The 27,270-nt window shown below is 42.0% G+C and overlaps 1 protein-coding gene and 2 pseudogenes across 1 annotated transcript; 1 reads left to right on the forward strand and 2 right to left on the reverse strand.

Annotated features, from left to right (window-relative positions):
• Positions 1 to 9,148: 9,148 nt before the first annotated feature.
• On the reverse strand, positions 9,149 to 10,384 carry LOC117694567 (protein SET-like; annotated as a pseudogene).
• A 9,294-nt stretch (positions 10,385 to 19,678) lies between these two features.
• LOC117694661 (nucleolar and coiled-body phosphoprotein 1-like) lies at positions 19,679 to 23,414 on the forward strand. The gene has a single exon (XM_034485634.2). The coding sequence runs from the start codon at positions 19,766 to 19,768 to the stop codon at positions 21,890 to 21,892; it is 2,127 nt and encodes a 708-aa protein (XP_034341525.1). The 5' UTR covers positions 19,679 to 19,765; the 3' UTR covers positions 21,893 to 23,414.
• Positions 23,415 to 25,413: 1,999 nt separating this feature from the next.
• Positions 25,414 to 26,144, reverse strand: LOC117695087 (U1 small nuclear ribonucleoprotein C pseudogene; annotated as a pseudogene).
• Positions 26,145 to 27,270: the final 1,126 nt, after the last annotated feature.

Genomic DNA, 27,270 nt, shown 5'->3' on the forward strand with positions numbered 1-27,270 from the left:
GGCTCCATAGAGCGGACAGACTCTAGTAGGCTACATGCTAGGCCATACAAATCCTAATGAGCAAACATCATGAGAGAGGAGTTTCCTTCTAATTAGCACTAAATTTCTTTTTCTTCCCCTCCTCCCTTCCCATGTCTCCTCAAACAGAACCTTGCTATATTGTAACTGAGGATGGCCTGCCCATGTACCTCCTGCTTCAGTCTTTCTAGTATTGATATTATAGGCATATGCTACCACGCCTGGCTTGAAAACGATGTTCCCTATCCTATCTCCTTTGTTTGCATGTCTGTTTTGTTTGCTTTTTTTCTTTTTCTTTCTTTCTTTCTTTCTTTCTTTCTTTCTTTCTTTCTTTTTTTAAAGAGACAGGATCTTGCTGTGCCAGTCAGGCTGTTTTTCACCTCTTGCCTAGGCTCAAGCAAACCTCCTTCTTGACCGAGCCTGCCATGTAACTGGAACCATGCCCACTTCTATGCACCACATTTATCCATTTTCTGAGTTCTTGATGTGCCTGCCTTGGCTATCCCTTGGAGGACAACTTGATTTAGTCACAGAAACTTTGTATAGGCTGCAGCAGGGCTTGCCAAACAAATGACAAGTGTTTGGGGTCTGCAGAAATCTGCCAATTGGCCCACAACAAAAGGAAGGAGCTGTAGCCACATTATTTTTTATTTTATTTTTTTATTTCAGGGAGTTTCCATAGTCACAGTCAAGGAACCCTGATGCTCGGATTACATAAGAAGGAACACTCCAGAGCATGCAAGGCAAGTATACCCTCTATCTGCAAACTGATGAATGTGCCTAGTGTTAGTGCTTTAAGCCCTGGTCCTGTTTTCTTTTAGAGGGCTGTATTAATTAAGGACAAACTTGAAGCAGTAAAACTGACAGTATAAAAGATTTACCAGGAAAGCCGGGCAGTGGTGGCGCAAGCTTTTAATCCCAGCACTTGGGAGGCAGAGGCAGGTGGATTTCTGAGTTTGAGGCCAGCCTGGTCTACAGAGTGAGTGCCAGGACAGCCAGGGCTACACAGAGAAACCCTGTCTCGAAAAGCCAAAAAAAAAAAAAAAAAAAAAAAAAAAATTACCAGGAACTTGCTTATTAAATATTAAGTTACACATAACAGAATTTAGCTAAAGGTGCCCTGCCTCCAGATGACTGGATGATAACTAGTGTACTAGCCAGGCTTGTTAAAAAAAAAAAAAAAAAAAAAACTGTTAGAATAGGTTGTACTACAATGGAAGCTTAGGTTTGCTGAATAAGTTTTCTGCTAGTGATCCTTCACCAAGATTGCCCTCTAATTACACTTCATCCCCATAACAAAAGGAGAGGACTCTGACTTACTTTCAGCCAGTCAGCAAAAAGGGGCAGAGCTATGTCAAAACTTTCATCAAGTCCTGTTCTGCCATTAAGTTCCAAATGCTCTTATCAGGAAAAGCATAATTCTGCCAGGAGGGCAAGATGAACCTGGGTAACAAGTGTAGGGAAAGAACAACACCCACTGCTGTGCTGAAAGTTTCTGGTTCTGCTCTGTCTGGTTGATATCTCTGGGAGCCCTGCCCTTTTCTAAAGGGAAACAGAGGAGCAGTGGATCTAGGGAGAGGGGAGGTGGTGGTGGGGAGCTGGGAGGAGTGGAGAGGAGAGGCTGCAGTCAGAATGTATTGTATGAGAAAAGAATAAATAAAAAGAAAACACACACACACACACACAGAGAGAGAGAGAGAGAGAGAGAAAGAGAGAGAGAGAGAGAGAGAGAGAGAGAGAGAGAGAGAGAGAGAGAGAGATGTTTCTGATATTTTTGCTTTGTAAATCTTTCATCTACTTAAGTAGGCACAGTTGAGTTTCCTGTCTCAGTTTAAACTGTTCACACCTTGAGACCCATATCTGAAAGAGATTTAAGGATGCCAGCATCTGGAGGGTGCAGAGGCCTAAGGTGTATTTAAGTTAGTAAAGTTTTCTGTTCATCATTGGCTCCTTTTTGAGTGTTACCCAGAGTCAGACATAAGCTACTACTATTAGGATTGCCCTTTATGAATCTCTGTGTGGAGTGATTTCTCACTGCAAAGGCATAGGCATTCAATAACAGTACTGCCACTCTGCCCCGCCACCCCTTCTCCCTGCCTGAGAGTCCTATTTCAGAAACCCAAAGCTCTCTGACCCTGCAGATAGCAATGCTAATACAAGCACTCTCTACAAGCACTTTCTCCTTCCCAACATTCTTTTCCGAATTCATAACAGGGACATTTTTCATCTCCTTGGATTTAGAAACAAATATTTTCTTAAGAGATTTTATTACTCGCAGAGGATAGTTGTTCTTTACACTTACTATTCATCAGGATGCTAAAAATCTTCAGCAATTTAGGTCACCTTTAAACACTAGAACCCATCATTGTTGTGCACACCTACTCTGTAAGTTAAAAAAGAGATCTCTTTAGCCGTGTTTTGTGTGTGTGTGTGTGTGTGTGTGTGTGTGTGTGTGTTTTATAATCCTGTAATCCCAGCACTTATGAAGCCAAGGTTAATAGGATAATGAGTTAAGGGCCAGCCTGGACTCCATACAGAGCTCAAAGAAAGCATAAGATAAATACAAACTTCTGCAATATGTAGTCTGTGATCAATAGTAAGACACTGGCTAAAACAAAACAATATGAAACAAAAGGCTCAACATGAGAGTAAATTATTTTAATCCCAGTACTTGGGCATCAGAGGCAGGAAGATCTTTATGAAGGAGCCTGGTCTACAGTGCAAGTTTCCGGCCAGCCAGAGGCAAAGTACATCCTTTTAAACACAGCATAGGGTTGGTGAGATGGCTCAGTGGTTAAGAGCACTGACTGCTCTTCCACAGGTCCTGAGTTCAATTCCCAGCAACCACATGGTGGCTCACAACCATCTGTAACGAAATCTGATGCCCTCTTCTGGCATGTAGGTGTACATGCAGACAGAACATTCCTAGGTTTAAAAAATAATACATAAAAAAACAAATAAAAAAATTAATACGGGGCATAGTGAGAATCACATCTGGAAGATCAAGTTCTCTTCCATAGCTCAGTTAGAACCATTTTTTTTAATCAAGCAATTGTCAGTAATGGTCATCCTGTGAGCCCTTTATTTCCACCTCCACGAAGATATGCCTTTTCTCCTTTGTCCATGCTTGCAGGATAAACCCAAGCCACTGTTTACTCTCATGGGAATCCAATGTTTCAGGCAAAGAACCTGTATATCTTCAATAATAATGCAGAATGGTGACTGTTCCATAATATTGCTGTTGGTTAAAACGAAGTACCAGAAAACATGGTCTTTTATTTTGTTGTTTCGGATATGTTCATTACTATAGTTAGAAGACCAATCATCTCTCCCGTCCCCAGTATTGGGACTGGAACTCTGGGCCTCACATATGCTAGTCAAGTATTTCACCAATGAACTAGACTCCTGTTCATAAGTGTTTCTTCCTGCTGAGCCAACTTGTTACCTCTCATGTCAACTATTTAGTGTGTATGTGTGTATGTGAAAAATGTCAAAAACACTCTTCTAGCTACTTTGTAACATGCAACATATTGCTAACAATAGTTACCCTATTGTACAGTGGGACGCTAGAAACTATTCCTCCTATTGTGTCTGGACTCTTCTCCCCATTGGCCTATCCTAGCTGTAGTCTTTGTATTTGAATGATGCCACTTTTTTAGGTTCCACATACAAGTGAGGCATAATGCACTTTTAATAGGTCATATTTGAGTTATGTTACTGTTTTATAAATGGTAGGAAGCTAGGACAATTGTATCTCCTTTCTAGGTCCCCAACTCTCTTTGCAACAGGACTCACATGGGAAGGCGTACCTAGACACATTTACACAGCACCCTGCCCACTGCAACACAGGACTTGTGCTTTTTTGTAAAATAACTTGTTGTGAGATTTCCTATGTAGAGAGAGATTATGTAGAATTCAAAGCATAGCCATTTTTATACATATTTTTTTTTAATTTTTTTGTTTCTGCACACAGATTTTTTTTTTAAAAAAATTGAATTTATTTTATTTATTCTTGTTTTTTTTTTTTTTACAGTCCACATTTTGTTTTCCTCTCCTGGTCCACTCTCTGACTGTTCCACATCCCATACCTCCTGTCCCTGTCTCCAAGAGGATGTCCCCATCCTCCCCGCCCTCACCCCACAAGATCTCCCCACTACCTGGGGCCTTCAGTCTCTTGAGGGTTAGAGTCCCTCAAGACTGAGTGAGTCCAGACCCGGCAGTCCTCTGCTGTATATGTGTTGAAATCCTCACATCAGCTGGTGTATGCTGCCTAGTTAGTGGCTCAGTGTCTGAGTAATCTCGGGGTTCCAGGTTAATTGTGACTGCTGGTCCTCCTACAGGGTCACCGTCCTCCTCAGGTTCTTCCAGCTTTTCCCTAATTCAACCACAGGGGTCAGCAGCTTCTGTCCATTGGTTGAGTGCAAATATCTGCATCTGACTGTTTCAGTTTCTTGTTGGGTCTCTTAGGGGGAAGTCATGATAGGGCCTTTTTTGTGAGCACTCCATAGCCTCAGTAATAGTGTCAGGCCTTGGGGCTTCCCCTTGAACTGGATCCCACTTTGGGCCTGTCTCTGGACCTCCCTTTCCTTAGGCTCCTCTCCATTTTTGTCCCTGTAGTTCTTTTAGACAGGAACAATTATGGGTCAGAGTTTTGACTGTGGGATGGCAACCCCATTCCTCATTTGATACCCCGTCTTTCTACTGGAGGTGGACTCTACAAGTTCCCTCTCTCAACTGTAGGGCATTTCATCTAAGGTCCCTCCCTTTGAGTCCTGAGAGTCTCTCACCTTCCAGGTCTCTGGTACATTCCAGAGGGTCCCCCCTCACCTCCTACCTCACGATATTGCCTGTTTCCATTCTTCCTGCTGGCCCTCAGGGCTTCACTCCTGTTCACTCCACCTGATCATGTTCCCCTCTTCCTGTCCCTGTCCCTGTCCCTGTTCCCTTTCCCACCCAGGTCCCTCCCTCCCCTCTCCTGAGATTGTGTTCTTAACTGGCAACTTCACACAATATTTTAGATTATTTATTTATTTATTTATTTATTTATTTGTTTGTTTGTTTATGTAATGCTTTATGAGTATTTTACCTGTATGTATATGCTACTACATGCACGAGTAGTAACTGCAGAGGTCTGAATAGGGTGTTGGATCCTCTGGAACTGGAATTATTGATGGTTGTTATCACTATGCAGGTATTAGGGGTGGAATATGAGACCTCTGCAAGAGAAATCAGTACTTTCACTGACAAGTCATCTTTCTAGTTGGCACTGCCAACTTCTAATGGGTGGGAAATTTTAGTTTAGGGGTTCACGTTCAGCCTTGGGATTCTCCCATTTCTTTCAGGTGATTTGTAATGTAAATCATAATAAAACATCATTTGGGAGACTGCAGGTTCAAATAGTTTTTCAGCTCAATGAAACGTGAAGACAGACTTGTAAAGACTTCTGATAGTCTACATCCATATTTGTTGTACACCCATAAGGAACAGCACGATATATATTGAGCTACTCATGATTTATATGTTGTAGGGAGTGCTATTCACATGTTTAATAGGACTGTGTTTATAAGTATATACAGCAGGGCGGTGGTGGCTCATGCCTTTAATCTCAGCATTTTGGGAGGCAAAGGCAGGCAGATCTCCAAGTTTGAGACCAGCCTGGTCTATAGAGAGAGTCCCAGGACAGCCAGAGAAATCTTGCCTCAAACAAAATAAAACAAAGCAAAACAAAGCATGTGCAGTGAGTAGTAGCTTATGATATGAGAGGGATGCAGAGCCTCTCTGTTCATTCCTGATAAAACTGTTCACTGGATAAAAATTTGGCTTTCCCCCTCTCTAGTTGTGATGTATATGTCTACCAAATAGGCATTGTATTTCAGCCTTACAAACTCTTAACAGAGTCTGTGCTTTTGAAATAACTTAATGCCAAATAACTATTCTTGCTTTGAGAATTTGGAAAGGTTCTTTCATCTAGGAAGCAAATGTATTTGAATTACTTTCTTTGATTTTTGTTTTTTGTTTGTTTGAGAAAGGGTTTCACTCTATGATCCTGGCTGCCCTAGAATTTGCTTTGTGGAACAGGTTGGCCTCGAACTCACATTGATCCATATGCCTCTCGAGTACTAGGATTAAAGGCAAGCACCACCATGCCCACCTGGCTCTTTGACTGTTCTTAACATCAACTGGTAATTTCTACTTTGGTCATCTTGCTGATGCCACTCCCAATTGGAGGCTTTAAAATCCACAGGGCAAGTTAGTACGTGGCCATTGAGGACTTTGTTTCTTTATTTTGCTCTGGGTAAAGTTAAAAAGACTCATTTCTGTCTTCAAGCCTACACTGATTTTATATGCATTAATATAGAAATTATGAATCTAGTTAGAAGGATAGAGTATCAAAGAAAAGATATTTTTCGTAATAAAAAAGATATTTATTTCAGTTTTTCCAGAAGCCAAGGCTATAAAATCTCAAGACAGATTTAAAACTTCTACAATAATCTAGGCACATGCTGTCCTCTAGTGGCAATGTTTGATAAAGCAAGATACTGCCTTGGTGACAAGGTTGAAGTATATTATTCTATGCTAGCTACTATGACAAAATACCTTAGCAGGATAATTTGTAAGCAACATAAATTGCTTACTTGTTTGAGACTGGGACATTTAACTTTAGTGTGCCAGCAGATTTTGTACCTAGTAGAGGGTTCTCTCTTCTTTGAAGACAGTACTTTCTTGCCGTAGTGGAAAGGGTGAAAGGGCCCTCTTAAAGCTTTTTGCCCGCTTTCCTTTCAGAATTCTAATCTTATTTTGTGGAAATAGAGCCCTTCCAAAGGTCATGACATCTTACTATTATAACATCAGAGGTTTAGTTTTATTTGGGCACTGCGAAACACTCATACCATAGCATTACTTTATAGATAGTAACTGCTGTGGACAAAAGGCTGTGTGTCAGTAGAAAGCTATGTGTTGGAACACAAGGTAAGTATACTGTTCTGATTCTGGATATTATAGTAAGATTATCAAGAGAAGCAGCCAATAGAAGACATCTGCCCCTGGATCTGTTTGTTTCAATGAATCACTTTCCACGACTATTAGTTAACTCTTCTGTTTTTACTTGGCATTTACCAGCCTGGGACCCACTTGCTCCTAGTGTATTTGTATGTCTAACTGCAGTAAGGCTTGGAATACAGAGCGAATTTTTAATAGTAAAATCTGGATTAATCAAGCTTCTCCAGGGGAAAAAATAGAACTGTTAGGATATGTGTATACATTCACGTACATATATCCACAAATACCATCATATACTTATAGGAAATCGATTCCCTTGTATACAGAGGCCAATGCATTTGAAAAGATACAGTTATCAAGCTGGGGAGCCAGGAGAGCCAAGAGAGTATGTGGTTCTATCCCAAGTACAAAGGTTCAAGAATGGGAATGATAATCATGTAGCTTTAGTTTGAAACGTCAGCAGGCTTTCAAACTATAATGTTCCAGTTGCAGGACAAGAGAAGGGTGATGTCTCGGCTCTAAGGCAAGAGGATTTGCCCCTTGTGAATGTTTGCTACATCTAGGCTTTCAACTCCTTCCATGATGCCTTCCTTATTATGAAGGATGCTACAGTTTACACATAGTTTTAATGTCCCAGTCTCTTGCTGTTTGATGTCATATCTCAAGACTCAGTCAGCAAGAAGACTCCCACCAAAGACAGACTTCCAACCTTCCTTTCTATCATAACTCAATAAGTTTGTGATATTTTCTTTTTTCCCCAAAAATCCTTTATGTTCCTTTATTGGAGCAAGATTTCTGACGCATACAGTGATGTATTTACTAAACAGAGTCCTGTGCAGAAATTCCACACTATCCATCTAGACAGATTTTGGTTACACTTTGCCTATTGGTGGAGTAGTTCCATTTATAAAGTTTTATACATCAGAAAGCTTTGAATTTGATCAGGCTATCCATTAATCACCTCTGAAAAAGTGGCATTGAACTTTAGCTCTATTTTACAGCATTAAAAGGCTTATGCATCAGGTCGCTTCCTGAACCGTTATCCTCAGCACAATGGTGCTGAGCAGACAGTTCTTCATCTACCCAGTTCAGAGCCACATCTGAGAGCTTCCATTACATACCTGTGACAGCTACTACCAACCACCTCACCGACTGCTGACCCTGACAGCCCGCCTTCTTGGCCAGTTCACACTGCCAATGAAGACACACCAGCAGCTGTCCTTCGTAAATGGCATAGAGCAACAGGTCAGTGACCGTGGGAGCAGGTGCTGCCATGAGGTCCAGGTAACTAAAGGCTCATTTTTTTTTTTAAAGAAAACAACAACAAAAACGCCAAATTGAGATTTAAAAAAAAATCAAGGGTACAAGTCCACAGCAGCAAGCTGTGCCCACTCAGTTACGGAGATGTTAAGACATGATTCAAATCCCTTTAACTCAATCTGCACAGCCCTGAGGTCATCCTGCAAAGTGTGTATCAAAAAAATACGAAGTTAGGGAGACAAAGTTTGACATGATGTCATTATGCAGGTCAAACTTGGAAGGTCTGTTGAGCATCTGTGCTGACAGAAAAGCATCAGGTCCTTTGGGTACACATTGATTTTATTGTAATAAAGCAATTTGTACACTTCAACATTTAAAATGAGCATCTTCTCTCTTCCAGCAAAAACCAAAGGAAAAAAAAGAAAAAAATTAAAAATAAAGTTACAACAGAAAATGTCAACTCCAAATAAAACCCTACAGGTTCTGCTGATTCTCCCATTGTGTGGCAGGGCTCAAGTCAACATCAGGAGAGAATTTTATTTTAAAAGTGTCACCTTAAACTGCAAGGATGTCTGCTAAACATCACAATTATACATGCCAAAGGAGAAGCCATGTTGTCAGATGCCCACCCACCCCCCACCCTTGCTCACTGTCTATATCCCCCTTTTTTCTTTTTTTCTTTTTATTAAACAATAGAAAGTAGGCAGGTATGTGTTGGTAAATGCTAACTGTCTGCATTCTCATAGAGACACAGTGTAATCTCTGAGCCCAATGCAGAGAAAAGAAAAAAGCTAGAATTCTATAGACTACTACCCAGGGGCCTAGCACCCTCCAGCCCCCAGCAGAGCCAAGGGAACAGGAAGGATTTTCTTTTTTCCCACAGAGCATGGTGGTGGTGTTGGATCCACAAGTTTTTGAGACAAGAAAGGATAAAAATGAATTTAAAACAAAAACGTGGAGATTCTTTTCCTGTTGTATTTTGCTCAAGATATTTTCCCCCAAATTAGTTGAGAACCATGATGTTGAGAGCTCAAAAAACAGGGCGACTGAGCACAGAGGGACAGGGCGGAAAGGACTGCAACTTGCTCCCAGGGACTGGAGAAAATTAAAAAATAAAAAGAAAATAAAAAAGAATGTTGGAATCCATCAATCTTCTGTGCTAGTCATCCTTGCCTTCATCCTCCTCTCCTTCATCCCCTTCATCCCTTCATCCTCATCGTCATCTTCACCTTCATCCTCATCTCCTTCTTCATCAATATCTTCCAACCCTCCTCCTCCTCCTCCTCCTCCTCCTCCTCCTCCTCCTCCTCCTCTCCTCCTCCTCCTCCTCCTCCTCCCTCCTCCTCCTCTTCTTCATCTGCCATCTTCATCATCTGCCTTCTTCATCATCCATATCGGGAACCAAATAGTACTGCAAGGGATTTGGCCAAATACCATCTTTGATGACCTCTCCTAACTCGTCAGCACCTGCGTCAGCATGGTCAGTAAACCAGGTGAAGAAGCTCTCTGGCTCTTCGTGCTGTCTCTTCCTGCTGGTCTTATTCTGCGTTTGACTTGAGCGTTTTGTTAAATCCTTTCCAGATTTCCATTTGATTTTGGTGGACTTTGAAAACGGGTCACCACTCTCATTCAGATGAAATTCTTTGGAGAGAACTTTATTTTCAAAGGATTTTCATCAAAATAAAAATCTATTCTGTAACCTGATTTAATGTCTTCAAATTCTGTCACTTCAACTCTGTTCAAATAATGCAGAGCCTCCTCGTCTTCCTCCCCAAGCAGCGCAGACACTTGTGGATGGTTGACAAACGTTGTTACCCAAAAATTTGGGATTTTGGCGATCAATTCTGACCTCTTCTGAAAAAAAAAAAAAAAAACAGTTGGCGAAGTTTGTTATATTTTTGTTCTACTTTCAAAATTTCTTCACTGGCTTGTTCATTAAGTCTGTCTATTTTATTTTGTACTTCATCAATATGTTCAATTGCTTCTTGCTGTTCTTTTTCTCCCTTTAGCAGGCTGGGAGAGGCCGTCTTGTCTTCCAGCTTCGGGCGGCAGCCAGTCTGGGTTTCTTGAGCTGAGGCAGGATCGCAGATTGCCGCTTCGGGGCCATGGCGTGAGGGAGGTGGCTGAGAGACACCAGAGCCCCCCCCCCCCCCCCCCCCCCCCCCCCCCGATGTTCACAGCAGGAAGAAACTCGCAGGAACTGACGTGATATTTTCTTATTAGCAATGGAAAATTAACTAACTACAAAAAATTAACTACAAAGGGCAATAATCTCATTCCAAAACATTCTCATGGGCGTCTTCAGAAGAATGTATAACCAAGCATCTTGTACCTCATAGCCTACCCAAATTGACATAAAATTAACCCTCACAGAGTGTGTGGCTTTTTTCATTGTACTGGAATTTTTACAACTTTAAAGTTCTGGACTCCTTATATTATGGTAATGCCAAATCATTGTGGTTTGTAGATGCTACAGGGAGAAAGAGTGCCCCAGCCTTTTACTGTTTTTGTTTCCTGGCCACTACATCTTCCTTTTTTTATGTCCTGTCTCACTGCAGGCACAAAGGCAATGGGGACTACTAACTATGGACTGAAATCACAGAAAACCCAAGCTAAATAATTCTAAGTTGATTACATCAAATATTTTGTCACAATGAAAGAAAGCTGACCAATAATTTATATGTGGAAATTTTGGAGTGAGATTAACATTCCACCCAAGTAGACTCAGTTAAGCAAACTTCCTCCTGGGGCAGCGCATTTTGCATATAAATTCAATTGTTGGGCCTGCAGCGATGGTTTAGCGGTTAAGTATGATTGTTTTTCCAGAGGATTTGGGTTCATTTTCCAATACTCCTGTGCAAGCATCTGTAATTGCAGGAAATCTGTCGCCCTCTTCTGGCGTCTATGGGTACTACGTGCATGCAGGCAAAAACCCCTCATACACATAAAATAAATCTAAAAAGTAAAAAAAAAAAAAAAAAAAAAAAAGATTGCCTCCTTTATCTCGTGATGAAAGCCATTTAACTACTCAGTCCAGTGCTCTAGATCAAATGGCTGTGACTTGATTCTTCTTCTTTTTTTTTTAAAGAGCCAAGATAGCCTAGTGTTATCACCTACTCTCTCTCTCTCTCTCTTTTTTAAAGATTTTATTTATTTATTTTACATATATGAGTACACTGTAGTTGTCTTCAGGCAAGCCAGAAGAGGGCGTCAGATCTAATTGCAGATGGTTGTAAGCCACCATGTGGTTGCTGGGAATTGAACTCAGGACCTCTGGAAGAGCAGTCAGTGCTCTTAACCACTGAGCCATCTCTCCAGCCCCCGACTTGATTCTTCTTTAAACTGTTTATTCTGTGTTAAACACCCTTCTCTGGTTTACACAGAAAACAATGGATCCAACCAAGTCTTTAATACGTAATCATTTTACCCTTATATGAAAGCTATAGTTTAAACATTTTTTTTTGAAAAGGACACTTTCATATCCTTCAGAATCGAATGAGAAATAGATTTTTTTCTGAGGGAAAAAAGGGCAAAAACTAGAATTAAATTTTAATGTAGTAGGTAACAGAGCTGGTTTTGTCATCAGCCTGTTTTCTTCTACAATAGCTGACATCTTTGTGCAGAATTTTGCTGAGGCTCTTGGGCTTAATCATTTTCTCTACATTTCTTTGCATTCCATTGTTACTTTTAGAAAGAAACATCACACCGTCTTAATGCAAAAATTGCTACTTTGACATGTTCTATGATGGTCCAAATTTGCATAAACTTCTACAAGGTGGGTCTTTTGTTTCTCAATGCTAAATACTTAATTTCTGTAACAAATATAAATGACCTTGAGATAACTTTACCAATGTATCATTATATATTTAATTACATTTTTGAAGTGCTACAAATCAAAGCAAGGCCATGAGCACACTAGGTGAGTGCTTTAGTATTCAGCTATACCTCCAACCCTGTATATTGCAAAATCAATAACTTGTATGTAAGGTCTTAATTTAAATAAAAGGTACTATTTGCTGTATAATTAATAGGTAATGGTAACAATATTCCAGGTCTGAGAGAAAGCTTTATATTTTTATTCTGGGCTGGAAGTCAACCATAGATAAGTAACTGAGGCATGTGAATGTGCATTTGCAGCTATTTTCATAATTAATATATTTCTGATAGATATCAAACAAAAAACTTGCCTTTGATTCAAATATTTTATTACCTGTTATATAAACCTCTGTTTACCCTAAGGAGATCAGGATAGTCCCCTAGAATTTTTTAAACTACTTAATTTAAATCCATACCCTGACCACAGTTTCCCCACCGCTTTCTCCTGCTATTCTTTCCCTCCTCATGCCCCCCTCCAACCACTCCTCCTCTCTTGCTTTACAGAAAAGGGGAGGCCTCCCATAGATATCAACCTGCCTGTCTTCCCGTTTCAAGTTGCAGTAAGACAAGGTATACCTTCTTCTATTGAGTGTAGACAAGGCAGCTCAGTTAGGGGAAAGTGATCCAAAGGCAGAGGACAACAAAATCAGAGACAGCCCCTGTTCCTGCTGTTAGAAGAGTCGTACATGAAGACCCAGCTGTATAACTGTGACATATGGCCACAAGGCCTAGATCAGTCCCATGCATGCATGCTCTCTGGTTGGTGGTTCAGTTCTCTGGGAACCCCTATGGACTCAGGTAGGTTGATTCTGTAGGTTTTCTTGTGGTGTCCTTGACCTCTTTGGCTCCTGCAATCCTTCCTACCCTCCTTCTGTAGTATTACCCAGGCTTTGCCTAATGTCTGTCTGTGTATCTGTTTCTATCAGTTGGTGGAAGAAGTTTCTCTAATCATTTTTACGCTAAGCTCCTGTCTGCAAGTGTAGCAGAATATCATTAACAGTGTCAGGCATAGGCTCTCTTTCACAGCCTGGGTCTCAAGCGGGGCCAGTCATTGGTTGGTTTTTCCTTCAAATTTTGCTCCATCTTTTATCCCTGCACATCGTATAGGCAGGACAAATTGTGGGTCTAAGGTTTTGTGGTTGGGTTGGTGTCCCAATCATTGGAAGTCTTTGCGTGGTTATAGGAGATGGCCAGTTTAAGCTCCATATCTGCCGTTGCTAGGAGTCAGAGCCAGACTCACCCTCATAGATTTCTGGCAGTTTCTATTGTCATAATTTTTCTAGCTTGTCCCAGAGACACCACCACTTGGATCTAGTAATCTCTCTTAGTCTGTTCTCCACCAACCTGATCCCTCCTGTTCCCATTCCCTTGCCCATCCCTCCTCCAGTCTAGTCCCCTCTGCTCTGTAGACAGGAAGAAATAGATATAGATATGTATTTCATTTCCCCTTCTCAGTGAGATTCAGGAGCGCACCCCCCTTCCCAGTCCTCCTTGTTATTTAGCTTCTTTGGGTCTGTGGATTTTACCATGGTTATCCTTTATGACCAATATCCACTTATCAGTGAGTACATACCATGTTTGTCTTCTGGGTCTCACTCAAGATGATATTTTCTAGTTCCATCCATTTGCCTGCAAAATCCATGATATCTTTGCTTTTCATAGCTGAATAGTAAGTAGTCCATTCTGTAGATGTGTCACATTTTCTTTATCCATTCTTCAGTTGAGGGACATCTAGGTTATTTCCAGGTTCTGTCTGTTATGAATAAAGCTGCAAGTGTTCTTGTGGGATGGTGGAGCATCTTTTGAGTATATGTCCAGGAGGGTCATAGCTGGGTTTTGAGGTAGAGCAATACCCAATTTTCTGAGAAACCACCAAATTGATTTCCAGAGTATTGTACAAGTTTACACTCCCAACAGCAATGGAGGAGTGTTCCTCTTTCTCCATGTTCTCATCAGCATGAGCTGTAGATGGATATTTTGATCTTAGCCATTCTGATTGAATCTCAGGGTTGTTTTGAGTTGCATTTCCCTGGTAACTAAGGATGTTGGACATTTCTTTATGTGCTTCTTAGCCATTCAAGATTCCTCTGTTGAGAATTCTCTGTTTTGCTCTGTATCCCATTTTTAATTGGGTTATTTGGTTCTCTGGAGTCTAACTTATTGAGTTCTTTATATATTTTGGATATTAGTTCTCTGTCAGATGTAGGGTTAGTGAAAATCTTTTCCCAATCTGTAAGCTGCTGTTTTGTCTTATTGACAGTGTCCTTTGCCTTATAGAAGCTTTTCAGTTTCATGAGGTCCCATTTATCAATTGTTGATCTTAGGGCCTGAGTCATTGGTGTTCTCTTCAGAAAATTGTCTCCTGTACCAATGAGTTTGAGGCACTTTCCCACTTCCTCTTCTATTAGATTCAGTGTATCCATCCAGTTTCATGTTGAGGTGTTTGATCCACTTGGACTTGAGTTTTGTTCAGGGTGATAAATATGAATCTACTTTCATTCTTCTACATGCAGACATCCAGTGAGATCAGCACCATTTGCTGAAGATGCTTTCTTTTTTTTCATTGTATGGTTTTGGCTTCTTTGCCAAAAAATCAAGTGTCTATATGTGTGTAAGTTTATTTTTAGGTCTTCTATTCCATTGATCAACCTGTACATTTTTGTGCATTTTATCACTATTTACAATGTGTATTTAATCACTGTTGCTCTGTAGTACAGCTTGAGGTCATGGATGGTGATTCCTCTAGAAGTTCTTTTATTGGTCAGGATTGTTTTGGCTATCCTGGGTTTTGTGTTTTTCCATATGTAGTTGAGAATTGCTCTTTCAAGGTCTGTAAAAATTGTACAAACCTTTCATCCCAAACTGTCAAGTTATAGTTTGTAGAAGGAAGCATCCATGTTTGAAAGTGGTGTCTAATTGATTGGCAGACAATGTGATGAATCAGAGAAAGGCTTGACAAAATAGGATCTGCCCAATGCTCACAAGAAGAGAGAGGAAGGGAAGTCACTTAAGGGGCTGTACAGAAAAAGAAGCAGGCAGTTTTACTGGGAGAGTTTTACAGAGACAGGTTGAAGAGAAAACAAGCTGGACACAGGTAAAACAGAATGAGCCAGAAAGTGAGTAGGAGCCAGAAGATTAGAACATATTGCCAGAGTGAGTTTGGGGCCAAGCAGTAGAATTCAGGAGAGGTCAACAAAGAAGTCAGGTTGAATCAGTCCACTTGGAGAGGAGTTTGAGTCAGAACAGCCGAGTTGGCCAGCCTTCCAAATTAAGAAAAAACTAGAAAGGGTGAGCTTATTCAGCAGTACATCTTAGAGGCTGAAAATATTCTAGGCCTAGATTAGATGGCACGGAGGCTAGAAGCTTTCAGGACTAGGCCTAGCTTAGCAGACTGGGGCAGTAAACCTCTGAAAGGACAATTATTACATCAGGAAAATATAATTTATATTGTTTATATTAATTGTCATTAATTCTCTGTATCGTTTTTGTTTCATTTTATTGATTTCAGCCCTGAGTTTGATAATTTCTCACCATCTACTTCTCTTGGCTGTTTGCTTCTTTTGGTTCTAGAGGTGTCAGGTGTGCTATTAAGTTGCTAGTGGATAGGCACAGAATTGTTCCCGTCTAAAGGAAATACAGGGGCAAAATGTAGAGCAGAGACTGAAGGAAGGGCCATTCAGAAACTGCCCCACTTAGGGATCCATCCCACCTGCAGACACCAAAACCAGATAGTATTGTTGATGCCAAGAAGTGCTTGCTGACAGAAGCATGGTAGAGCTGTCCTCTGAGAGGCTCTGCCAGAGCCTGACCAATACAAATGCAAGTGCTTGCAGCCAACCATCGGACTGAGCCTGGGGACCCCAATGGAAGAGCTAGAGGAAGGTCTGAAGAAGCTGAAGTGGATTGCAACCTCATAAGAAGAACAATAGCAACTAACTGGATCATCCGGATCTCCCAGGGACTAAACCACCAACCAAAGAGTACACATGGAGGGACCCATGGCTCCAGCTGCATATGTAGCAGAGGATGGCCTTATCTGACATCAATGGAGGGGAGGCCCTTGGTCCTGTGAAGGCTCAATGCCCCAGCATAAGGGTGGTGAGGCAGAAGTGGGTAGGTGGGTGGGCGAGCACCTTCATAGAGGCAGGGGAGCGGAGTTGGGATAGGGGATTTGCAGAGGGGGAAACTGGGAAGGTGGGACATTTGAAATGGAAATAAATAAAATAACCAATAAAAAGTTGCCTGTATGATGTCTCTCTAATTTCTTTATAAAGACACTTAGTGCTATGAACTTTCCTCTTAGCACTGCTTTCATTGTTTTCCGTAAGTTTGGTTGTGTATGTTGTGTCTTCATTTTCCTTGAATTATAGAAAAATCTTTATTTCTTTGCTTACCAAGTTATCATTGAGTAGAGAGTTGATCAGTTTCCAGGAGACTGTAGGCTTTCTCTTGTTTCTGTTGTTGATGAAGTTCAGCTTTAACCTATGGTGGTCTCATAAGATGAATGGGGTTATTTCAATCTTCTTGTATCTCTTGAGGTTTGCTTTGTGTCCAACTATGTAGTCAATTTTGGAGAAGGTTCCATGAGCTGCTGAGAAGAAGGTACACTGTTTTGTTTGTGGATGGAAGGTTTGGTAGATTTTTGTTAAATCCATGTGGTTCATAACATCTATGAGTTTCATTGTGTCTTTGTTTAATTTCTGTTTCAATGACCTTTCCATTGGTGAGAGTGGGGTGTTGATGTCTCCCACTATTTTTGTGTGAGGTTCAATGTGTGTTTTGAGCTTTAGTAAAGTTTCTTTTACAAATGTGGATGCCCTTGCATTTGGGGTATAGATATTCAGAACTGAGACTTCACCTTGTTTGATTTTCCCTTTGATGAATATGGAGTGTCCTTTCCCATCAGTTTTGATTACTTTTGGTTGAAAGTCTATTTTATTGGATATTAGAATGGCTGTACCAGCTTACTTCTTGGGTCTATTTGCTTATGAAATCATTTTCCAGCCCTTTACTCTGAGGTAATGTTCATCTTGTTTCTGAGGTATGATTCTTGTATGCAGCAGAATGATGGATCCTGTTTTCTCATCCATTCTGTTAGCCTGTGTCTTTTTACTGGGGAATTGTTAGTTCCTGTCATTTTGATGGTGGTGGTGATAGTGTGAAATTATTTCCTGTGTTTTCTTTTATATACTTAACCTGCTGGGGCTGGAGTTTTCCTTCTAGTATCCTCTGTTGGGCTGGAATAGTGGAAAGATATTGTTTAAATTTGGTTTTGTTATGGAATAGCTTGTTTTCTCTGTTGATGGTGACTGAAAATTTTGCCGGGTATAGTAGTTTGGGCTGGCATCTGTGATCTCTGAGAAGATTGTAAGACACCTGCCAGTCCCTTCTGGCTTTTAGAGTCAGTGTTGAGAAATCAGGTGTAATTCTGATAGGTCTGCAGCTTTTAACAGTCTTTCTGTAAATTTAGTGTTTTGATGATTATGTGGCAGGGGACTTTCTTTTCTGTTCCAATCTGTTTGAGGTTCTGTAAGCTTATTGTACATTTATAGGCATCTATAAATGTGTGTGCGTTTAGTCTGTTACATTTTAATTATTTTTCCAGGTTTATTGAGTATAATAATAACTAAATCACACATATTTCAGGAATGTAATGTGATTGATATACAATATCCAATTATTGACACAATCAAATTAGTGGATATATCCATCACCTTTTTGGGGGGAGCATTGAAACATGGTCTCTCTATTGAGTTCTAGCTCTTCTGGAACTTGCTATATAAACCAGGATGGCCTTGAACTCACAGAAATCCACTTTCCTCTACTGGGATTAATGGTATATCTGGTATTCTGTCATCTTTCTTTGTACATGTATGCTGAAAATGTTTAAAATCCCCACACAAGCTTTTAAATACATAGCATCATCACCATCACCACCACCATCATCATTAACTGTTACTACCATTACTATTATTTGTTGGGTTTTTTTTTCAAGAAAATGGTTTTCTCTCTATAACCATGGCTGTCCTACAACTCACTCTGTAGGCCAGGATGGTCTCAAACAGAGATCTAGCTGCCTCTGCTTCCCAAGTGCTGGGATTAAAGGTGCACACCACCACTGCCCGGCAAATGTATAGCATTAATAATGTGAGTCATTTAATAACTAAAAACTTGTAGCATCTGCTCAATATTTTCTTACCTTTCAAGCCACAGTTCTTACAATCACCATTCTACCTAGTTTCTATGCCATATGACTTGCCTTATATAGCTTTTGCTATTAGTAGTAAAACATTTATTTGTATTTTATATGTATGGGTATTTTGCCTGCATGTATGTACACCATGTGCCTGCCTCTGAAGAGACCAGAAGAGGGTGTCTCATCTCTTGAAACTGGAGAACAGAAAGAACATTTCCCAATTCAATTTATGAAGCCACAGTCACCCTCATACCTAAACCACACAAAGACTCAACAAAGAAAAAGAAATCCAGACCATTTTCCCTCATGAACATTGGTGCAAAAATACCCAATAATGGAATAATAGAAAGTTTCTGCCTATTTTAAGGCAAATTGCTTGGGAGAGGTCTTGTGGTCTTTGCTCTAAAGGTAAAATTGTTCAACCCCTGCTGAACTTGGCTTAGAGAGCCCCCTCCCCCCACCATGACAGTGATGTGGTTCAGTCTTGCAAGGGTATAGGGGAGGAGCTAGAGACTTCTTTTATAGTAATTGGACCTTTGAGAGTTCTCTCTCTTTTAGCTTGGAAGAGCCTTCATAAAAGGAGGTCCAGGATAAGGATAAGGATTCTTTTTGGACTTACAGGAAAAACAGAGAAGCAGCTGTCAGAAAGAGAGCAAGGAAACCCTCTTGGGTTTGGCGGAGGGAGCTCAGGACAAAGGTAGATACAGATAAAGATCTCTATACAGCTAACAGTTTAGTTGGAGAATTCGGCTTGTAAATAGACATTTTGTGTATAGTTAAGACAATAAAACTACCTCACAGAGATAGCAGATTTTTTTATCTCCATTTATGCCTCCCTGTCTCCATTAGCATAAATATTAGATAATTTACATAGATACAAACCACAAGAACTCACTGGCACAGGAGACAGCTCTCTGAACAGAACACCAATAGCACAGGCTCTAAGATCAACAATTAATAAATGGGACTTCATGAAACTGAAAAGCTTCTGTAAGGCAAAAGACACTGTCAATAGGACAAATCGGCAGCCTACAGAATGGAATGGGAAAAGATTATCATCAGTTCTACATCTGACAGAGTGCTCACATCCAAAATATAAATAGAACTCAAACTAAATATCGGAAAACCAAATAATCCAACTAAAAATGGGGCACAGATCTAATCAGATCCTCAGCAGAGGAATCTCAAATGTCTGAGAAACGCTTAAAGATATGTTCGACATCTTTAGCCATCAGTGAAATGCAAATCAAAACTACTTTGAGGCCACTGTTCCGCTGCACGCAGCGTGACGTGATGACGACACTGGGCACGCCCTCTACCCTGGTTGTGCTTTGGCGTTCTTAAGTCCTGCGCAACCGTAGTGACGTGATTTAACAGGGAGCCTGGCCGATACAGGCTTTCGCTTTCTCCCGGAGGATGGCGGATACCGGCTTGCGCCGCGCGGTTCCCAGCGACCTTTATCCCCTTGTGCTCGGCTTTCTGCGAGATAGCCAACTCTCGGAGGTGGCCAGTAAATTTGCAAAAGCGACCGGCGCTACGCAGCAGGACGCCAATGCCTCTTCCCTCTTGGACATCTATAGCTTCTGGCTCAAGTCCACCAAAGCCCCAAAGGTGAAATTACAGTCAAATGGACCAGTGACCAAGAAGGCTAAGAAAGAGACTTCATCCAGTGACAGCAGTGAGGACGGCAGCGAGGAAGAGGACAAAGCCCAAGGACCTCCCACACAGAAGGCTGCCGCATCTGCCAAGCGAGCCAGTATGCCTCAGCGTACTGGGAAGGCAGCAGCCAAAGCTTCAGAGAGCAGCAGTAGTGAAGAATCCAGTGATGAAGCGGAGGAAACGGACAAAAAGAAAAAGCCTGTCTTGCAGAAAGCAGGTAAGCCCCAAGCCAAGGCAGTCAGACCTCCCCCGAAGAAGGAAGAGAGCTCTGCGTCCGAGTCTGACTCAAGCTCAGATGATGAAGCACTGCAGACCCAGAAGCCAAAGGCAGCTGTGGCAGCTAAAGCTCAGACTAAAGCCCCAGCCAAACCAGGTACACCAGCGAAAGCACGGCCTAAAGTAGCCAATGGCAAAGTAGCCGCCAGCACCCCCAGCCGCAGCCGCGGCAGTAGCAGCAGCAGCAGCAGCAGTAGCAGCAGCAGCAGCAGCAGCGATGACGCGGAGGAAGAGAAGGCAGCCGCACTTCCCAAGAAGACTGCACCTAAAAAGCAAGTAGTCGTGGCCAAGGCGCCAGTGAAAGTAGCTGCCACCCCTACCCAAAAGAGTTCTAGCAGTGAAGATTCTTCCAGTGATGAGGAAGAGGAACAGAAAACACCCATGAAGAAAAAAGCAGGTCTCTACAGCTCAGTTCCACCGCCGTCTGTTCCTTTACCAAAGAAATCCTCAGGAGCCCAGCCTCCAAAGAAAGCTGCTGCGCAGCCGCGGCCTGCAAGCAGCAGTGGAGACAGCAGTGATGAGTCTGATTCAAGTTCTGAGGAAGAACAAAAACCTCCAGCTAAGACGGTCATCTCCAAGACACCTGCCAAACCAGCGCCGGCGACAAAGAAAGCGGAGAGCTCTTCAGACAGCTCAGATTCTGACAGTTCTGAGGATGTAGCTCCTGCCAAGCCAGTCAGTACCACCAAGAGTCCCTTAAGCAGCAAGCCAGCTGTCACTCCCAAGCCATCTGCAGCAAAGGCAGTGGCAACTCCTAAGCCACCTGCAGGCAGTGGCCAGAAACCTCAGAGCAGGAAGGCTGACAGCAGCTCCAGCGAGGAGAGCAGCTCCAGCGAGGAAGAGGCCGCCAAGAAAAGCGTGACAACCCCCAAGGCCAAGGTGACCGCTAAAGCAGCACCCGCCAAACAGGCTCCTCAGGCTGGTGGGGACAGCAGCTCGGACTCAGATAATTCCAGCAGTGAAGAGGAGGAGGAGACACCTAAGCCCCCAGCTAAGAAGAAGGCAGCAGGTGGGGCCGGTCCCAAACCAGTTCCTGTGAAGAAAGCAGCCGCCAAGAGCAGCAGCAGCTCCTCCGAGGATTCCAGTGAAGAAGAGAAAAAGAAGCCCAAGGGCAAGGTTACTCCTAAATCCCAGGCAAGCAAGGCCAACGACACTCCAGCTCCTCAGAAAGGAAAAGCAGGCAAGGAAAGTAAAGAGAAGAAGGAAGAAGAAACAAAAGAGAAGAAAAAGGCAGCCACGACCAAGCCAGGTTTAGGCAAGAAACGCAAGCAGAATGAGACCGCGAATGAAGCAGCAACACCTCAGGCTAAGAAAGTTAAGCTCCAGACTCCCAATACATTTCCAAAAAGGAAGAAGGGAGAAAAAAGGGCATCTTCCCCTTTCCGAAGGGTCAGGGAGGAGGAGATTGAGGTGGACTCTCGAGTAGCAGACAATTCCTTTGATGCCAAGCGAGGTGCAGCTGGAGACTGGGGTGAGCGAGCCAATCAGGTTCTGAAGTTCACCAAAGGCAAATCCTTCCGGCATGAAAAAACCAAGAAGAAGCGAGGCAGCTACCGTGGTGGCTCCATCTCTGTCCGGGTCAATTCTGTCAAGTTTGACAGCGAGTGACCTAGTGACCTGTGGTCATCTTTGGCAAAGGAAGGATGATGTTGGGAGACTGGCACTCACCTCCACTGGACCCAGAAACTCAGTGTCATTAGAAGAGAACTGTGGCAAGGACAATGTGGAGCAGGCCCCGAGGCCTTCCAGTCTGCAGTCCTCTCAGGCTCCTGCTTCTGGACAGGCTTGTTTTTGAGCATTTGTCAAGGACAAAAAGGATCTTGTTTAAAAGAAACCCATTGGTTGTCCATTTGGTTTGCCTTCTCGTTCTGTGGGTCTTCATACTGAGAAATTTGTATATTTTATATCAAGTCATGTCATACAGATTTTTGTTTCTCAGAAATGAGTTCCACATATTAAAATCTTAGCTATTGCCTAAGGCAAAGCAGAATGTCACGTGGTAATAATTTTTCCTACTGGAGGATTCTATTTATTTGACTGCAGAGACTCACATTTGATCCATCCTTTCCTCAAGTGGCAATGACGTAAGTCTTGTGATATTTGTCTGCTAAGCATGCCCTGTGCTCATCTTTGTCTATCCAGTGGGCCTGACACTGAAGCTTCCAGAAGCCAGCATGGATCTACCAACTTTGGGGGATAAAACTGCAGTTCTTGGTATAGTATCCTACTAAATTGACAGGCAGGATTCTTGTGTGTGAGTGCCATGCAACTGTCTTCATCTTGTTCTCAGTAGCTGTTACTGGTACATGTTTACAGTAGTTTTTAGTTTTAATTTAGAAGAAAGCTTTTCTGACATTGAGAAGCATTTGCAACAACCTCACTGTTACTTGACTGTTGTATATTAAGTTCCTGAATGTATTTTATTCTTTTTTTTAACATCATCAAGAACAGAATGGGAAATTCCTGCACTGTTGAGTCACAGTCAAAGAAGTGGAACTGACTAACCCCTGAGCCTTGGTGTGAAGTAGGTACAGTGGATATACATCCTGGATAGGCGTGGTGGTGGTGGGGAGGATGAAGAAGAGGAAGAGGAGGAGGAAGAGGAGGAGGAGACAGAACAGTGAGGTTGAGAGGGGTTTGAGCAGGACCATTCTGTCTTGAAGTTGGTACATGGGAGTAATTATGTCCTGTTTAAGTTGGTCCCTTGAACCTTAACTATAATGTTACTGATGCGGACTAGCCAGGGGGCTGGGAGGCATAGCTGGGTGACAGTGTGCTTACCTAGCATTCAAAGATGGAGGGTGACCTCCATCACCACAGGAAGTGAATGAGCAAAGAGATTCCTGAGCCAAAGGAATAGATTATAAAGCCCTAGGATGTGATCCATGGGAGAGCTCAGATAGAGTGGGGGGTGGGGGGGAAGAGCACCCTGGCTGGCTGGTGAAAACGGACACCAGATTTCATGTATGAAAAATAACGCGTAGCCTCCCTTGTTTAGTTTCCATGGTTACCTGTAACCTGTTAACAGCTGTCTGTCTGTGGCAGCTCCTTAAGGAAGTCTGCATGGTCAAAGCTCTGTGTCTTACTACAAAACAATAAAAATAAATGGTTCATGAAAAAAAAAACTACTGTGAGATTCTATCTTATACCTGTTAGACTGGCTAAGATGAATCAAACAAATGCGGGTTCATGCTGGTAACGATGTACAGCAAGAGGAACACTCCTCCATTGCTGGTGGGATTGCAAATTTGTACAGTCACTATTAAAATCAATATAGCAGTTAGGAAGGTTGGGTATGGATCTACCTCAAGATCCAAATATACCACTCTTGGGCATATGGGCATCTTTCCAAAAGATGCTCCATCCTACCACAAGGACACTTGCTCAACCATGTTCACAGCAGCTTTATTTGTAATATTCAGAAACTGAAAAAAAAAAAAAACCTAGATGTCCTTCATCAGAAGAACGGATAAAGAAAATGTAGTACATTTATACAATGGCGTATTAGCCACTCAAAAAAGGACATCATGAAATTTGCAGGCAAATGGATGGAACTTGAAAAAAGGCATCTTGAGTGAGGTAACTTAGACCTAGAAAGATAAATGTAATATGTATTCACTTATATGTGGACATTAGCAGTTAAGTCAATGATAATGAAGTTACAATCCATAGAACTGGTGAGGTCAGTTACAGAGGAAATGTCTGGGGTTGGGGGGGGGTACATGTATCTTCCTGGGAGGGGAAAATCAAATAGATTTTATTGGGGGACTGAAGGTAAGGGGGTAATGGAATGTGAGGATTAGGTGGGGATGTTGAGTGAATGCTGGGAGAGACAGCTAGAATTGATGTGCATTTACAGGGGCTGTATGGAAACCTAGTACAGTGGAAACTTCCTAAAATATATGCAGAAGAGCCAATGAGGTCTCTAAATAATGGGTGAGACAGAAACTCACTCCTGACTTTTCAGGAGAGTCTTGGTATAAGCATTACAATGCTGTGTCTGGATTGAAATAAGACACGAGTATCAGCATTTGAGTAACACAAAGGTAAATTTTACACAGTGTACAAAAACATTATGCCTACACAGGAGTAGGCAACCAATGTCTGATTTGATTTAAGGTACACTCCATGAGATGGAGCCTATACCTGACACCACTTGTGTGACCAAGAACCAGAGACTAGATAGCACAAAAATCTAGGGTAAATTCAAATACTACTGGTGTAAACAAACAAACAAACAAACAATAGTAGTGATTCCTAATGACATTCTGCTATATCCATAGATCAGCAGATGCCTCATTTAAGGCATCATCAGAAAAGTTTCCTAATGCAGCAGTTGGGAACAAATACAGAGACTCACAACCAGACATCTAGCATGCGTGTGTGACACACACACACACACACACACACACAGAGACAGAGATAGAGAGACAGAAACAGAGAGAGACAGAGAGATGGAGAGGGAGAGGAGGAGGGAGAGAGAGACAGACAGAGACAGAGACAGAAACAGATGGAGAGGAGGAGGGAGAGACAGAGACAGACAAAAACAGAGAGACAGAAACAGAGAGACAGAGATGGAGAAAAAGAGGAGGAAGAGGAGGAAGAGGAAGGGGAGGGGGAGGAGAGAGAATCCTTGAAACACACAGTTCTAAATGGAATGTCTCCATCAAATCCCTCCCCTCAGAGCTCCCCATGGAAGAGGAGGCTGAATAAGTGTAAGTCAGAGGGTTTAGAGGACACCAGGAGAACAAGGCCCTCTGAATCAACATGAGCAAAGCTCATATGAACTCACAGAGACTAAAGCAGCAAGCACAGGGCCTGCTCTGGGCTGCACCAGGTCTTCTCCATATATATTATAACTTTCAGTTTAGTGTTTTTTTTTTTTTTTTTTTTTTTTTTTTTTTTTTTTTTTTTTTTTTTTTTTTTTTTCTGGGAGTCATGAGTGTGTGAACAGGTGGGTCTCTGATTCTTGTGTCCTCCTTTGGGCTCCTACCCTTTTGTTGGTTTGTCTTGTCCAACTTTGATGTGTTGGTGTTGCTTCATCTTACTATATTTTATTTTGTCTTATTTGGTTGTTATCTTTTAGAAACCTGTTTTTTTCTTTTCTTTTTATTAAACTAAAACAGCTGACCATTTTATTTTCACATTTCACAATATAAGTGAAAACTTCATTTTTTATTTATATTACTTCTCTGTTAGGAAGGGAAGTTTCCTTGTCATGCATCTAGTAAACAGGCTCAACACCAAGATCTTCTGATGAAATAAAAAGAAATACAAAACGATAAAGAACACTTCTGCTCTTCTCTGTCTGGCGGATTCATGCCAGGCCCTATGGGCACCATTATAGGGTGGGCAGGGGGAGTCTCATCATTGGAGGCCTGGGCGTCATGGGCATGTGGCCTCCCATGGGTAGTCTCATCCCAGAAGCTGGTCCCACAGGCATCATCCCAGGAGGAGGGGGGGGCCTATCATTGGCATCATGGGAGAGCCTCCCATGTGGGGTGCAGACATCATGCCAGGCTGAGAAGGACCTGGGAGACTGGGGGGAGGTGGGATCATAGCCCCTGCAGGCAGAACAGAGAACAGAGCTGGAGAGATCTTTCCTTGTTGGAATGCAGCCATTGTTTTGACAATCAGGCTTAGGGTCTGCTCTTCCATCCATTTCTGGTAATAGTCTTTTACATTCTCTTTGTGTTTCCGACCACTGCAGTGTGTCTTCCTCACAGACGGAGAATAGTGGGTAAGATACGTATCATAGTAGTCACAATAAAATTTAGTCATGTTGCTCCACAAGCTGTTGGTTACCCGGGTCCACCTGTTCTTTTTCTAATGAGAGACAGAAAGGGGGTGGGTTCAGATGAGAGGGGAGGAGGGGAGGAACTGGGAGGAGTAGAGGGAGGAGAAAGAATTTATTTTCAATAAAATGGAAAAACACAGAGAAGCAACCAGCCCTTTTGTATGCTGATTAGATTCATCCAGATATATGGCCAGGCATGGTGTAGATGGGTGTAGGAAACAGTGATCCTCACTTCATAATAAAAATACCAAACACTCAGAGTAGTGCAAGTGAGACAGGTCTTATTTTGACATTGCAAAGTCAAGCATTCCAAAATAAAAGGAAAGAGTGGCTGGCACCCGTGTTTGATATGAAACAGTGGTTTGTGTAGGCCATGATCACAGAAAAAGTCCTGCCCTCTTTTTGCTGGTAGTGACAATCTCTGTCAGTAACCTACCACGGTCTCCACAATAAATAAATCCCACATCCTTCTTGTCTTTCATGATACATAGACTCAGTACTTTAGTAGACTCTAACTTTTCAATTATACGATAAACTAAAAAGCAAGCACCCAAGTTGACACCTGCTAGCTGGAGGAGATACTTAGGGGGGTCTAGCCTAGTATCTTTGGATTATCTATGATTCATTAATGAGCTCTAAATGCACTTCAAACTGAAAAATGACTACAAAGATTTCTTCTTTTTTTTTTTTTTAATTTATGTATTTTTTAAGGTGTAGGAGCACTCCATTTGCGTGTACACCTGTATGCCAGAAGAGGGCATCAGATCCCTCCATAGATGGTTGTGAGCCACCATGTGGTTTCTGGGAATTGAACTCAAGATCTTTGGAAGAGCAAGCCAGTGTTCTTAACCATTAAGTCATGACACAAGCTCAAAGATTTATTCTTATACTGAATCATTATAGAAATTTTGCTTTTGCCAGGCTGTGATGGAATCTCTCTACAGGTCTCCCTAGTGGCTGGACTAACTAACATATTTCCACCATTAGTGAGTGTGAGAAATATGGGCCCTCTCTTCATAATAAAAGCACTAGACACTCAGAGCAGTGAAAGTGAGGCACTTTAACTTATGACTTTGTAAAACCTAGAATGGCAGGTACCCTGATTAGGTGAATAGTATACCTTATAACTCTAACACAACCCCTTTCTTCCTTTCTTCTTTGGCTGAGTAATAAGGAGTATGACCTGACA

This window comes from Arvicanthis niloticus, chromosome X, assembly GCF_011762505.2.
Source record: "Arvicanthis niloticus isolate mArvNil1 chromosome X, mArvNil1.pat.X, whole genome shotgun sequence".
NCBI lineage: Eukaryota > Metazoa > Chordata > Mammalia > Rodentia > Muridae > Arvicanthis > Arvicanthis niloticus.

Coding starts and splice junctions, on each gene's coding strand:
- LOC117694661 (XM_034485634.2), top strand. CDS start 19,766: ATGGCGGATACCGGCTTGCGCCGCGCGGTTCCCAGCGACCTTTATCCC.